The 15,566-nt window shown below is 42.8% G+C and overlaps 1 protein-coding gene across 3 annotated transcripts in view; it reads left to right on the top strand.

Annotated features, from left to right (window-relative positions):
- The window catches only part of septin12 (septin 12), a 225,460-nt gene that overhangs the window by 45,304 nt on the left and 164,590 nt on the right, over positions 1 to 15,566 (top strand). For all 3 annotated transcript variants that reach the window (XM_067232401.1, XM_067232400.1, XM_067232402.1), the window contains exon 2: positions 7,251 to 8,846. In XM_067232401.1, coding sequence (XP_067088502.1) covers positions 7,251 to 8,846 — 1,596 coding nt within the window. The remainder of the gene's footprint in view (positions 1 to 7,250; positions 8,847 to 15,566) is intronic.

The raw sequence follows: 15,566 nt of genomic DNA, 5'->3' as shown, positions 1-15,566 counted from the left end.
CTGTACAGTCAAAATATATAACCAGCTAGACATATTTTCGGACATGACAAACAAACAAAAATTCCTACCCAATTGCAGACTCAAATGCTAAAGAAAAAAGATAGGTCTTAAGGTGGGGTTTAAAAACATTGCTACTAGTAGAGGACCTAATGTATAAAGGTAGGCTGTTCCACAATTATGGAGCAGCTACAGAAAAGGCACGATCTCCTTTAAACTTCAAACTAGACCGTGGAACGCACAAAAGCAGTTTGTTGGACGACCTAAGGGTCATTGAGGAAGAGGGCTGGCTGGCTAAGGAGGTCTGAAATATAGGAGGGTGCCGATCCATTTTGGGCATTAAAAACAAATAAAAGAACCTTAAAATCAATCCTATATTTAAAAGGTAGCCAGTGGAGAGAGGCCAGTACAGGAGTGATGCTTTCTCTTGTGCTGTTAAGACAAATTAACAGAGAACCAATATAGTACATTTTGATCAACATAACATAAGCAATTTATAACTTAGGAAACAGCTGACAAATGAAGGCTATATAATCATTTGCATGAATGTAGGCTACCACAGCATTAGCAATTTGACTAGAATAGATGTGGAGGTGAACAAGTACTTCAGAGATGACAGAGAATTGTATTTGTGATCTGAGAAATATAGGTACCAAAACCAATGAGGAGAAATGTCATCACAGGCTGCATCACGGGCACTGCACTATCTATCTATAATTCCAGAAATCTGTGTGTGTTCCACCAATTTTTTATCATGGGCACTATGCACTATCAATACTTCAAGGAATCTGTATGTGTGTGTTTCACTGACATCTTAATCACCGACTGCATCATGGGCACTGTGCACTAGTACTGCAGATTGAAAGTGGTCCTTGGCATGCCCTATGTGTGCAACAGACCTTGGATGTCTGAAAAGTGGAACATGTAACTGAAAATCGGTGTGTTATTGCATCATTATGAATTCTGATTCTGATTTCATTGAGCTGTCAGTTTGACTGGACAGCAGAGAAAACCTGTTGAGATTTTACTTCTGCTTTTCAACACCAAGCTGTACTGCCTAGACATACGGCATAATACAGTATGTGCACAGACACAGGAGCAATTTTTTTTGGGTGATATACACACACTGTGAATTTACATTTATTTCTCTCTGCTATGTCGAGATCCAAACCTATTAATTACACTGCACAAACACTTTCCCCAGACTGGTAAATAAAACACTGTAGTTTAGGTGTCTTTTGGTGATACCACATATATTCACACAGACACAGACAAACGCGCACACACACACACACACTCAACACAACAGTGGCAGTAGGAATGAGGGTCCTGGTCTTTACATGGTGATGTCATCTCAGCCTCAAAGGAAGATCAAACAACAAGGCCTTTAATTACCCCTGCCAGTCTCCCCCTAACGGCCCTCTGTCTGACTTGTTAGGATGTTCATACTGTTGCACAGGCTGACCTAGGCTGTAAACATCTAGAGTAGACCATGATTATCCATAGACCTGCCTCTAGACCTGTAGACATGCCTCTACACCATTAGACCTGCCTCTAGACCTGTAGACATGTTGAAAAGAAATCGAGGTAGAAAGTTAATTGAGGTTCTATAATATAATTGTAATAGGCCTAGCTCACGCCTTTTCAAAGAAAAAGGAAAATCTGTGTGAATCAGAAAAAAGCTTTAACATGGAAAGCCTTCTTGAAAAAGCTTCAAATGACAGTGGCAAATGCAAGTTTAACAGTAAAATGTTGAAAACGTGGCTTCAATACTAGGACTTAACTGTCATTAAGAAACAGACGCACACAAATCCAAGAAGACCTCAACACCATACTTTCAAAAATATTGCTTCCAACGCTCCATGACATTCTCTGAACACCCCCTGGTGGTACCACCTCCATAGAGAAACACTTGTTTAGACCTGCTTTGCACCATTATACCTTTCTCTAGACCTGTAGACCTGTCTGTAGACCTGCCTCTACACATTAGATCTGTGTCTTAATACACATAATGTGGTCAGGGGGTAGAGAGGGTCGTCTGTTATCCGCAAGGTTGGCAGTTCGATCCCCGACTCCTCCAGAACATGCGCCTACGTGTCCTTGAACAAGACGTTGAACCCCCAAGTTGCTCCCGATGGGCAGGCTAGTGCCTTGCATGGCAGCTCTGCTGCCATCAGTGTATGAGTGTGAGTGTGAATGAGAGGCAAAAAATGTGTAGCCTTTCTGTTCCCTAAAGAAAGGGCCCTGAGTTATTTTAACTTCTATCATCTTCAACATTAGTTTGAGTTCCTGTATTTAACTTATATTAACTATTACACTCGATGAGCACACACACTTTCAAAGTAAAAGGAAATACACACTCAGGTATTTTTACTCTACATGCACCTTTAGTGTACTTTTAGAAAGAAACACATTGACCATACATCAATTGTATGCTTATATAGCTAATAATAATAATAATAATAAATATAGCTGCAAGCAGCAATGGGGTGGCCAAGCAGGTCAGATGACCCAGAAGAAACTTTAGACATCCTCAGAAGAGGGTTCCGAGTACACGCAGCAAGTTTGGTGTGAATCCATCAAAGATTTGCTGAGATACGACACAACTTTCTGTTTGGAGATTTCGATTGGCTGTACATAAATACATAATTTTTTTTAATCAAAAATTATTTTGATAATTTGTGTGAGAACTGCAGACATCCCAACCCCCCCCCCCCCCCCCCCCCGGGCGCAATATGCACCTGTCTCTACCATTGGACAGTCTCTCGCTCGCTCTAAATACAAAATCCCTGATTTCTGGGAGATTGTATAGCATTTGCAGGGAGCCACTATGGAAATGTGGGAGACTCCCGGAACATCCGGGAGACTTGGGATTTCTGGAATTTCTTTGACTCTATACAGCTAGACTACAGGTAGCTAGCGACTGTGGTGTACCTGGCTTCCTTTGCAGTGGCTTACAGTCTCGCTAAACAGTTAATTGGTGACATGACAGGCTCGTCGTCTTTGGCGAACCTCACACGGTGCCCTTGCCAGGACACCAACTTATCCTAGTGAGCTATTCTCAGTGCTGGAAAATAATGTGTTCAGTTACTGTGTAAAAATATAAGCAGTTTTTCCTGTGGCAAGCTGTTGTCAGATTTGGCCCAAGTTTAAACAGCTGTAATACAGTCCTATTTTGACATGTCAAAGTGATGGGGGTCTGTGATCCAAATTAGGTGAATATTGGATACATTTTGTAGGAGTAGGCAAAAAAACGTTTTATTCATTCATTCAAAATGACGGCCGCATCAATTTGGCTGGTATCACAAGTTAACATGTGTCAGACACGGGATCGCCCCCTAGAGGTTAGATGACACAACCTTTTGTGGACCTCTTTGGAACAAGGCCCTGAGCACCTGTATCAAGTTTGATGTTAATTCTGCAAATATTTCCTGAGATGATCTCACACCCTGTTTTGGCGGCTTCATCGCCAACTTTGATCGGCTATACCGGAAAAACAGTTTTGAAAATCTAAAACAATGTGAAATATGACCTCACTTCTTTTATGGTGGCTTGGTTGACGTCTTTGATTGGCTGTACCAGTCAAACGGTTTAGAAAATCAAAAAACCATGTGATATCTCTTGTGAGGCTTGGTCTGAAGATCTGTGCCAAATTTGGTGAAGATTGGACAAACTTTATAGGAGAAGTAGTGAAAAAAACTTTATATTCATTCATTCAAAATGGCGGCCGCATCAATTCGGCTGGTATCACAAATTAAAATGTGTCAGACACGGGATCTCCTAAGATATCACGAGACAAAGGAATCACTTAAATAAGACAAATGAATCAACAGTTATTGGTCAAAACAAATTGTTGCCTATTGTAGCCCCCCCTAGAGCTCAAATGACACTACCTTTTTCTCTTAATAACAGGGTCCTGACTCCATACACCAAGTTTGGAGTCATTGCATCAAAGATTGGCTAAGATATGACCTCACTTCCCTTTTGCCGGATAAGTTCCTGAATTTGATTCGCTGTAACTAACAAACGGTTTGTGAGGCTTAGTCTGAAGATCATCTGTGGCCATTTTGAAGAAGATTTGACAAGAAATGTAGGAGGAGTAGCGAAAAAACACTTTTCCTTAACATTGTCAAATGGCGGAGAATCTATATAACTGGGTATGATGTCATAGTGTGTTGAACTCGTCTTGATCCAGGGAATCCAACGATACCTCATTTTGGAAAATGAAGCCCTAGCAATTAGCCAAGCATGCATATTTCAAATATTCACAATAAATCTACTTTTCATCTTACATCCAACTTTTTCTCAGATTTGTGTACTAAACATTGTCAAGAGCCTTCATATGAACTTGTGATTGAATCAGAGTATCAGTTTTTGACCGGCGGATGTGTAAAGAATATTTTAGCGTTAGCGATAAATGAGATTTCCTTTAATTTACTCATTTTTGGAGATATGAAGTTGTGCAAAGGCACATGCACATGGTAACATGTTGTAGTGTCTTCCTCATGTGTGGAACAGATCAAGTCCCTAGGGCAATGTGGCACTTATTTATGGACACATGAAATATGTGCCACAGGTGCAAATTCAACCTTATGTTAATAATTTGACAATTTTGGAATATATTACACATTGCCTATCACAATATACAAAGACATATGTCTTACAAATCATTTTCGTGTTTCAAGTCAATCGGAGCTACGGTTCATGAGGAGAAGAATTGTGGCGTTTTGGACAAATCTTTATTGTACAGAAAAATCCTATATGGCAGCCGTTATAGGTTCTAGAGGCTTTTTTCTTCCTCATGAGAAATAAGGCATATGTAATACATTTCAGAATTTTGGGACAAATGGGTGCAAATAGCTTCACTTTCAAATTAGGCAAATAGAGGCGTGGCCTGTAGCACTACCTTCTGTCTAAAGTGGCCCATGTTTGGTATGATAGTTACTAATGTGCTGCAGTTTCAACATGCCAAATTTCACAACTTTTTCAATTACTGGTCTAGGGGATGCCATTGACTTCAATGTCACAAGAATAATAAATATAGCTGCAAGCAGCGATGTGGGTTCCTCCGCAAAATGGCAAAATATTATAAAAATGTACATTGTAGCAGATCAAGAGAGCAAAACTACTTCATGTTTGGCCAACAACAATAGGCTGAATGGGGATTTGAACTCATGAGCATAAGGTTACAAGTCAGTCTCTCTATCCTCTCTGCTACACACCATCTGTTAGGATGTTATGAATAGAAAGGGCAGAGTATTAGCTTTGAGACAAAGGTGAAGAAACGGTTGACATTTCAAGGTGAAATTGCATGAAATTGCGCATGGTATTTCAGAATGATGTCATCTTGTTAAGATGACATCATTACTAAACAGATAATCAACATTATGCTCAAAGGCTGTGGCTGGATTCAAACCTGTGACCTTACACATTGCAGGACACCGTCTCAGCCCATTGAGCTATTCTCAGTGTTGGGAATGAGTGTGGTCAGTTACTGTATTTAAAAAAGTAAGCCATTTCTCCTGTGGCAAGCATTGTTAGATTTGGCCAAAGTTTGAAACAGCTGTAATCCAATCATATTTTGACATATGAAGGTGAAATTGCGTATGGTACTTCAGAATTATGTCATCCTGTTTAACTAAACAGATAATCAAAATTATGACAGGCCCAAAGACTGGCTGGATTTGAACCTGACCTTACACTTTGTAGGACACAATCCCACCCCATTGATCTATTGGCATTTTGGAGTAACTGGGCGCAGGGGAAATCATGGGAAATCATGACTTTGGGCGTGGCTTATAGCGCCACCTAAGGGCGTATGTGGGCCATTAGCAGTCTGGGAGTAGTGAGTGACCTGTTATATCATTGGACCAAATTGTAAAAAATCGGGTCGGGGACTTTTTGAGGTATTGAGCCATTTCATGGAGAAGGGGAAAAATAATAATAAATATAGTTGCAAGCAGTGATGCAGGTTCCTCCGCAAAATGGCAAAATATTATAAAAATGTACATTGTAGTAGGTCAAGAGTTGGACAACAAGAGAGCAAAAGTACTTCATGTTTGGCAAACAACAACAAGCTGTATGGAGATTTGAACTCAAGAGCATGTGGTTGCAAGTCAGCCTCTCTGTCCTCTGCTACACATCAACTGTTGCATTTGGATGAATAGAAAAGGCAGAGTAATAGCTTTCGTCAGCTTTGGGACAAAGTTTAAGCAGCTGTAATTCAGTCATCTTTTGACATATCAAGATGAAATTGTGTATGGTACTTCAGAATGATGTCATCCTGTTTAACTAAACAGATAATCCAAATTATGACAATCATAAATTGAGGCTGGATTTGAACCTATGACCTTGCACTTTCCAGTCACCATCTCAGACCATTGTTGTTGGATTCAGCCAAAGTATAAACAGCTGTAATTCCAACATATGTTGACATATCAAGGTGAAATTGCATATGGTACTTCTGAATGATGTAATCCTGTTAAATTAAACCGATAATCAAAATTATGACCTGCAAAAAGATGAACCTGTGACCTTACACTTTGTAGGACACCATTCCAGACCATTGAACTATTCTCAGTGTTGAGAATTTGCAAGGTCAGTTACTGTATCAAAAAAAAGTATTGAAACATATGAGACGAATTCATCGTCCTCCAAAACACAGATTTTTCTAATCTAGACTACAGAATAGGCCTTAAATCTTAAATAACAGGATAAACATGCTTAGGCATTTGTTTTATAAAATATATATTAATAGGAGGGTGCTGAGCTTAATTATGCTGCTGTTCATATGCTAAACAAGTTGTAATGCACTGCTTATAACTAATGCAGTTTTGATAGACACTTGTGCACCTTTCAAAATAAAAGCGCACCATCAGATGTTTGGTAACTTTGGGTTTGGGGCCCACCAGTTGAGAAATACGGCTCTAGACTGAATACCTACCTCTAGACCCATACATTTATCTCTAGTTACCTCAAGAGATAAGCTAATGCTGACATACAGTAGTTGCTTTTGGACATGGGCCTACATCATATTCCCTTGCAGTGCTCAAATTAAATAATTATAATTAAATCTCATTAAGCAACTAATTACAGGCCATTCATTGACTACTGAAATCGTACTCCTGAGCTACACCCAATGGGGCAGTCTTAAAAATGTAAATGAGTAAAAAGGTTTGCCATGGCATCATAGATGTTTCTCTACATCCTTCCTGTTCCACTGATCCTTCTCTCCCTCCTCCCCCTCCCTGTAGCCCTGAAGCGATCATTCGACATTGAGGATGTGGACGACATCCCCGCCTTCTCTCCCACCTCCCCCATCCCCTCCCCCATCTCCCCGTCCACCCATCTCCTCAATAAGAGCAATGAGGGGCGGGGCCTCCTGCCCCCCTCCCACCACATTAGTGTCTCATCACCATCCTACCGACAGCGCATCAGCCTGGGCTCCTCCCCCAGCCTTGCCCAGAGCCCTGTTCTGAAGAGCCGCATGGTGTCCAGCTTCTCCTTCAACCGCGGCACTACCAACCGGTCCGCCGTTGCTGTCAACAACAACATTGATGGAGGAGGGGGTGGGAATGGCGGCATCGCCCGTGCAGCTTCCTTCCAGAGCCGGTTCAACCCAAATGGGTTCTCATCCTCTTTCATGTCCGGGCCTGGGAGCGACTACGACAGCCTTCACAGCTCCTCGTCCAGCTTGGACTACTCTGTCCAGGGAGGGGGAGGTGGAACCCCTCTCTCCCCTCTTCACAAGCTTGGGGGTGGTGGCTGCAGCCACTATTCCAGCCCCCTGCCACTTGGGGAGTATGGCAGGCCTCAGTACCCCCAGCAGCCCCAGTGTCTGGTTGGAGGGGAGGTGGCTCTAGGGAGTCCAGCCCTTAAGAAGTTCTCCTCCCACGGGAACGTGTTCCACTCCAACCTTGAAGGGCCCTTGGAGCTGAGGGCTTCGGAGCCCCATGGGGTCAGCCACGGATCCATGCCAAGCCTGGAACTCCAGATGGTGGACGCAGGTGGCAGGGTGGCAGAGGTGCGCAGAGTTGGGAGCAGCAGTGTTGGGGGTGGAGGAAGGATGTCGCCTGGGACAAAATATGCCAATGCTGGCGGGAATTGGAGTGGGACGGGCTCTGCCCACATGCGCCAGCATAACCCCAGCCTCTTCGGGAAGGATGGCTATTACTCTACCCCGGCTGGCCACAACCAGTTCCAGATCCAAGCCCAGGACTCAGCCAAGCCCAAGGAGACCCAGCGCCTGAACAAGTTCCCCCTGGACCTGGACAACCTGGTGGGCACCAGCGGCAGCTCTATGGGTCCGACCCCTGCCAGCCCCCCTGTACAACCTCCTCGGAGCCTCCCTATCCCTCTCCAGTGCCCCGGTGGCCCTCCCTCCGGCCCCAGAAGTCCCTTGGCCTCCCTCAGCAGCCTGGACAGTGCTGACACTACCCCTCTTCGCTCCTCCCCCCGCAGCCCCCCCTCCTGTCCCCCAGGCTCGTTCCTTGTTCCAGATGTGAGCCGCTCCCCGGTGCCCTTCTCCCCGGCCCAGACTCCTCGGACCCTTGACCTGCTCTCCCGGTTGCAGGTAGCCACTGCCAGACCTAGCCCCACCCTAGTGGAGATGGACGTGAACCAGACCAGTCAAGAGGTTAGGGAGAGCGTGAGCTCCATCCTACAGAGAATTGCTTCCTTTTCCAGTCCCGATGCTGCTCCCGCCACTGCGTTGCCGCAGCGCAGAATCCTAAGCAACGGGGTAAAAAGGAAGGGGACAACATCGCCCATGTTGATGTACCAGGAATGCGTGCCCATCCCTATGCCCGCTTTGGTACCATTGCAGATACAGGGACCGAAGAGAGAGCAAGGTAAGAGTGTACATACTGAAATGAAGGTGCAAATGTACAAGATACCATTATTGTAATGCAGTGCAAAAAGAAGTGTGTTTTAAGCAGGAAGTCATTAGAGTCAGTGTGGTCCCTTGGCCTTGTTGAAGAGGCCAACAGCGGAAGGGAAGGAACAGTTTTTGTGGCGTGAGGTATTGGTCCTGATGGACCGCAGCCTTCTGCCGGAGGGGAGTGACTGAAACAGGGAGTGTCCAGGGTGGGAGGAGTTGGCCACAATCTTCCTCGCTCGCCTCAGGGTCCTTGAGGTGTGCAGGTCCTCAAGGGTAGGCAGATTGCAGCCGATCACCTTCTCAGCAGTGCGGATGATACGCTGCCGCCTGCTCTTGTCCTTGGCAGTGGCAGCAGCGTACCAGACGGTGATGGAGGAGGTGAGGATGGACTCAATGATGGCTGAGTAGAAGTGCACCATCATTGTCTTTGGCAGGCTGAACTTCTTCAGCTGCCGAAGGATGTACATCCTCTGTTGTGCTTTCTTGATGAGGGAGCTGATGTTCAGTTCCCACTTGAGGTCCTGGGAGAGAATAGTGCCCAGGACGCGGAAGGACTCCACAGTGTTGACTGGGGAGTCGCACAGGGTGATGGGGGTGAGTGGGGCTGTATTCTTCCTCCAGTCCAAGTCCACAAGCATCTCCACTGTCTTAAGAGCATTGAGCTCTAAGTTGTTCTGGCTACACCAGGTCACCAGGTGGTCAGCTTCCCACCTATAGTCAGACTCATCCTCACCTGAGATTAACCTAATAAGGGTGGTGTCGTCCACAAACTTCATGCCTGCCTGTCTCCATTAAAAGCAGTCGTGCTGTATATTGTCTTTGCTGTCCCGATATACACAAATGCTGTATTCCAAAAGTTCATTACTGGAAACCCTGACAGACTTTTAGAAACAAAAAATTCAAACTCATGTCCAGTCCACTGATAGCACTAGGGCTCAGTCGACTAGTCGATTTACTGGTCATATGCTCTTGGTCGACTAAGATTTTTTTTAGTCGAGCTGCCGTATGGCAGTGTGAGATCTGATTCCCGCTTGTGTCATCATTGCTGAATTAACTAAATGTTCTATAGAAATTGTAGATTATATTATTTAAGACAAATAAAGCAACTCAAAATATATATAATTTAAAAGAAAAGGTGTTACTGGTTTCCCTTTCGTTAATCTGCGCTTTGTTTTGGTTTGGTATGTTGCACACGGCACAAGCACAATTGGCTGCCGAACTACAAACTCTGCCATAGCCTACTTTGTCTGTGTTATTAGTCAAAATGGCAAAGAAATCTTGGTATGGCAGCATTTCATTAAAGTACATTTACAATTACAAAGTACGGGGTGACTCGAAAAACGTTGAATGCAAACCCTACCAACAACGGTTTATTTTTCATAGTTCAACGTCGAATATGATGTAGCCTACCACCTGAAAAACGTAAGTTGTGCTCTACTAGAGCCGTGCTCTACTTCACTCATGCTAACGCGCTGGGTTGAAAAATTAATATGCCTATTATAAGAATCACATCCAAATCGAATGACATTATCTTCTCTGGCCAACAAAAGACAACAAAATCTTTCTCTGTTGCACCGTTCCCCACTCAGCTTCTACGTAAGTTCGCATGCTGCAAGTTTTCAGGCAGTGATAAGCGCGCTCTGATGATTTGCATGTTAAACAAACATTATTTATAATTTGTAGTACATTGTAAGAGATACTAAATACCATCGACATTCGGTTACAACAGGACTGGTGATACGAGTCTTATTATTAGTAGGCTATTAGCGGCTGAATCTGCAATGTCCAGCAGCCATTGAGTCAGATCGGGAAAATGTTTGTACGTTTTTTTTGGTGGAAAAAAAAGCGTTTCAAATTTCGATTAGTCGATTTTCAGACGTTTTAGTCAAGTCTTGGTCGACCAAAGAAAATCTTAGTCGGGGACAGCCCTAGATAGCACTGTAGAGCACTGTGGTTTCCTGTAAAGATCATATTGCTCTGAGTGTATGTGTGCACAATGTGCATGTGTGTTTGTATTAGTGAGTGTGTGAGAAAGAGAAAGACAATACCTCTTCAAAATAATTACATAATTCCTTCGTTAATAATTTGTTACACAAAACTTTATTATATTAAATATTAATAAAAAATTATTCACACCTTCACAAAAAACACACGCCCAACCCCAAATCCACACATTTAACACCCTATACAAAATTCACAACCCATTCAACTTTCTTTACCTCTACAAAATCCACACGCCGTACCAAAAATCTACACATCTTACACCCTATAATACCCCCTTTCCACCAAAGTGAACTGGGAGCTAGTTCGGAGCTGGTGCTAGAGCCAGTTCGGAGCTGGTTCAAGAACGGAGCCTTCTAAGAACCGGTTTGCTTTTCCACGGGCTAGACAGCCACCACAGAGCCACGTCATTACGTCACTATACATCTCATCTTTCCCAGCAACGCTAGCGCGGCAGCGTCAAACACAAAACAGAGCCCTTCGAAAGGCTGTTTATCAATCCGAAGAACGCAAGGTTGAGATGCGTGTTTTCTTGGCTATTGCACAACACCCTGGACTCGCAGCAGTATGACAACACTGGCATTATCAGCGCAACATTTTATAAACTTTTGCTGTGTAGTGCTTGTGTACTACATGTGTGTTAAATATAGGCTCAATAGCTCAAAACGTTTGTGTTTGTCATTTCACTCATTTGATAGGATTATGATAAAACACAGCAACTAGTGCCTGCACTAGTTTCTAACTAGGTTATCGAAAAGTTGGAGCAAATTTACAAATTAGCAGTTTCATCAATAAAATAAAAAGAATTCAGCAACTACACTGCCCACTTCTCGTTACATTTTAATTCAGATGCTGATTTGCAAGTACCGTTTTGCTGAAATATGAATTGTAAAAACTTAGAGCAATGGCGGTCAAAGGATTCTGTTTGTCTTGTTGGTCACGGTAACCCTGCCCCAAGCGGTTCTTACTTGGTTCTCAAACTAGTCCAGCTCCGCAGTGGTGCTATTTGCGAACCACGTACAAACCACTTTTCCGGTTCTCAGTCTATCGAAAGAGAAAGAACTGGGAGTCAGGTGGCTGAGCGGTGAGGGAATCGGGCTAGTAATCCGAAGGTTGCCAGTTCGATTCCCGGTCATGCCAACTGACGTTGTGTCCTTGGGCAAGGCACTTCACCCTACTTGCCTCGGGGGAATGTCCCTGTACTTACTGTAAGTCGCTCTGGATAAGAGCGTCTGCTAAATGAAAATATATGTATGTGTTGAACTTGTCAAACTTGTCTTATTCTTATTTCTTTGTAATATTTTACCTCCGCACGTGCTATATATGTAATTGCTAGCAGCACACGTTCGAGACATAACTTCACTGTGTCCAATCCCGACCGCCGTAAACTCCTATTGTCCAAACCCGAACGGGGTTTGGACAGTTTCCGGTCTTTTTGCCAGCATTTTCTTTTGTGATCGCCAGCAAAGTGTAAGTAGTATTATTTTAGGCATACCAAACAATCTACGTGTCAAATTTCATGAACATATATGGACGTTTACATGTCTAAATAATATAGGAAAGTTACTTTGGCCGAAAGACCACTCGGCGACACTCGGGCGACACTTGGGCGACGATCTTTACTCTGACAAGTGTGTCTGTGTTGTCATTGTACTGCTACTATATGGGTTAGCATATGAGTGTATTTCAACGCTAGCTTAACACTACTTTGTCTAGCCAATGAAAATACACGATCATGTGTGACATGATCTGTAGTCGAGGGGAGGAAGGGATGGGGGCTATCAAACTTTGAGAAGAGTTCAACAAAACATCCAGCAGGTGGTGGTATACAGTCAAATTGAGATTTTATCGCATAGTTTGGAGATGTTGAAGCGTGATATCTTATTGTGGAGGACATAACTACGTCCCCGGATATGTTGACAGCATTGATGGTCAGTTTGGTGACCCTGGATCAAGTTAATATCCCCATAAAAACAGCGGCGAGTGTTTACTACGAGGATAGAAGTGCGGTCTAGTTTGGACAAGGGTAGCGCACGGCTAATTTACCGGCGCCAGCGTCTTTTTACCGGCTCTAGTAAAGGCTAAGCTAACTCTAATTTTATTTAATTAACAATATTTAGCTTGAAGGGTAAGAAGTTAAAGCTTAACGTGAAATCAGTAAATCAGCTGAAAACGTGATACGATCATTTTTATCAATATTTGAAGTGGCATTTTATCAGAATGTTAGCTAAAAACCGGTCGGGATTGGACACAGTAACGTTAATTCCTTTGTGCTATAACCTGTGTGTATTGACATTGTTGTATTTGTGTATTCTTTTGTATAGTTTTACGGTGTCTACGTCAGACATCAGTGAGAACCCTCTGCCTCCTCGTGCTTCCACCAAGGGGTTGCTAACAGAAATTGTATATTATATTATTTAAGACAAATAAAGCAACTCAAAAAATATATAATTTAAAAGAAAAAGTGTTACTGTTTTCCCTTTCGTTAATCTGCGCTTTGTTTTGGGGTTTTTTGCACACGGCACGAGCACAATTGGCTGCCGAACTACAAACTCTGCCATAACCTACTTTGTCGGTGTTATTAGTCAAAATGGCAAACAAATCTGTGGTATGGCAGCATTTCATTAAAGTACATTTACAAAGTACCGGGTGACTCGAAAAAGTTGAATGCAAACTCTGCCAACAGTGGTTTATTTGTCATAGTTAGACGTCGAACATGATGTAGCCTACCACCTGAAAAACGTAAGTTGTGCTCTACTAGAGCCGTGCTCTACTTCGCTCATGCTAACGCGCTGGGTTGAAAAATGAATATGGCTATTATAAAAATCACATCCAATTCGAATGACATTAACTTCTCCGGCCAAGACAACAAAATATTTCTCTGTTGCACCGTTCCCCACTCGGCTTCTAGTAAGTTCGCATGCTGCACGTTTTCAGGCAGTGATCAGCGCGCTCTGATGATTTGCATGTTAAATAAACAATATTTTTAATTTGTAGTACACTGTAAGAGATAATACATAATAACCAATCAGGCATTTTGTATTATATCGGCATTCGGTAACAACAGGACTGGTGACACGAGACTTAGTAATTAGCTTATTTTATAGCGGCTGAATCTGGAATGTCCAGCAGCTACATTGAGTCAGATCGGGAAAATGTTTGTACATTTATGTTTGTCTAGTTGTCAATCTCCCTTCTTACGTAAGCTATGTATTTCTTTGATATTATCTCTTAAAACAGTGAGGTAAAACATCACACAAAAGGGTTTGATAAAAAACATTGTGACATTTATATAAAAAAAAAAAAAAACGTTTCAAATTTCGATTAGTCGATTTTCAGAAGTGTTTAGTCGAGTCTTGGTCGACCAAAGAAAATCTTAGTCGGGGACAGCCCTAGTATGATTGATCAGATAAGATTTGTACTGTCTCACACTGTTCCTAATTTTCCACTCCTAAATGCCTTTTACCAGTTCTGCTCTTCATGGAAAACTGTTTGAGGGCTTATGAGTCGTGTTTCACAAATATTCGCTGTGCTCTTATTGCTTTGCCGGAGAAGCTGGTTTGTACATGTTACAACGGCCTCTTTGACACCTTGGAGAATGTTCCAAACTTCGGGTCAGAAAAACAGGGCCTGCTCATTTCACTTGTGCTATCATGTGTGAAAGAGAGGGTATTTATGTGTCTGTTATGCACAAAGAGTGGCAGATGGGTCTCTCTTTTTCTCTTTCTGTCTTGCTCCCTTTTTTCTATCCTCAAGATATCCTATGCTATTCAAACTTTTATCTCTGCGCATTCTTATAGCAAGCCAGTGCCACTACACACAAATAATGTGATGAGATGTTCATGAGAAAATGTGCAAAAGCCAGATTACATTTATATTTTAGTCATTTAGCAGACGCTCTTATCCAGAGCGACTTACAGTAAGTACAGGGACATTCCCCCGAGGCAAGTAGGGTGAAGTGCCTTGCCCAAGGACACGTCAGTTTGCATGACCGGGAATCATACTGGCAACCTTCGGATTACTAGCCTGATTCCCTCACCGCTCAGCCACCTGACTCCCTACTGTTTACAGATGTCTGTGTAAGATTTTTGGGTGTGCAATGTGCTGGCTGAAATGACAATGCACTGTACACTCAGTACAGTATACGCGTATTTGTGGGTGTGTGCATTGGGAAATTGTATGTGCATGTGTGTTGCATACAAATGAAACTAGACTATACGATACTGTGCAAAGTCTTAGGCACCCAAGATTTTTGTAAATATTGGATGCCTACTTGTCTTGCAATGTAGAGAGACATTTTCATTAGTTCTTAAAACATTTTTGCTTTGGTTTCTAAATTATTTGTGCAAACACTTTTTCACAGTACTGTACATACCTGTGTGCGTGTGTGTGGCCTTGTTTATCTAACCTTGCGGGGAACAAATTTCTAGTGAAACATGAAAAACTTGACATTGTGACACAAGGTCAAGTTTATGAAATGCTTTTTCCAGAGGGATTTAGGGGTTAGAATTTGTGCTATTGTCAGAATTAAGGGTTAAGGTTAGGGATAAGTGGGTAGAGAGAACACAATTTTGAATGAGATTGAATGGTCAGGCCCCACTAGGATAGAAAAACAAACTCTCACATGGCAGTTATATCATTAATTTTGTTATGCAAGTTTGTGTGGGTGTAGGGTTGTGTTGCTGTTGTT

The sequence above is a fragment of the Osmerus mordax genome, chromosome 3 (assembly GCF_038355195.1).
Source record: "Osmerus mordax isolate fOsmMor3 chromosome 3, fOsmMor3.pri, whole genome shotgun sequence".
Classification (NCBI taxonomy): Eukaryota; Metazoa; Chordata; class Actinopteri; order Osmeriformes; family Osmeridae; genus Osmerus; species Osmerus mordax.
This window is presented reverse-complemented; position numbering and strand designations above follow the sequence as displayed.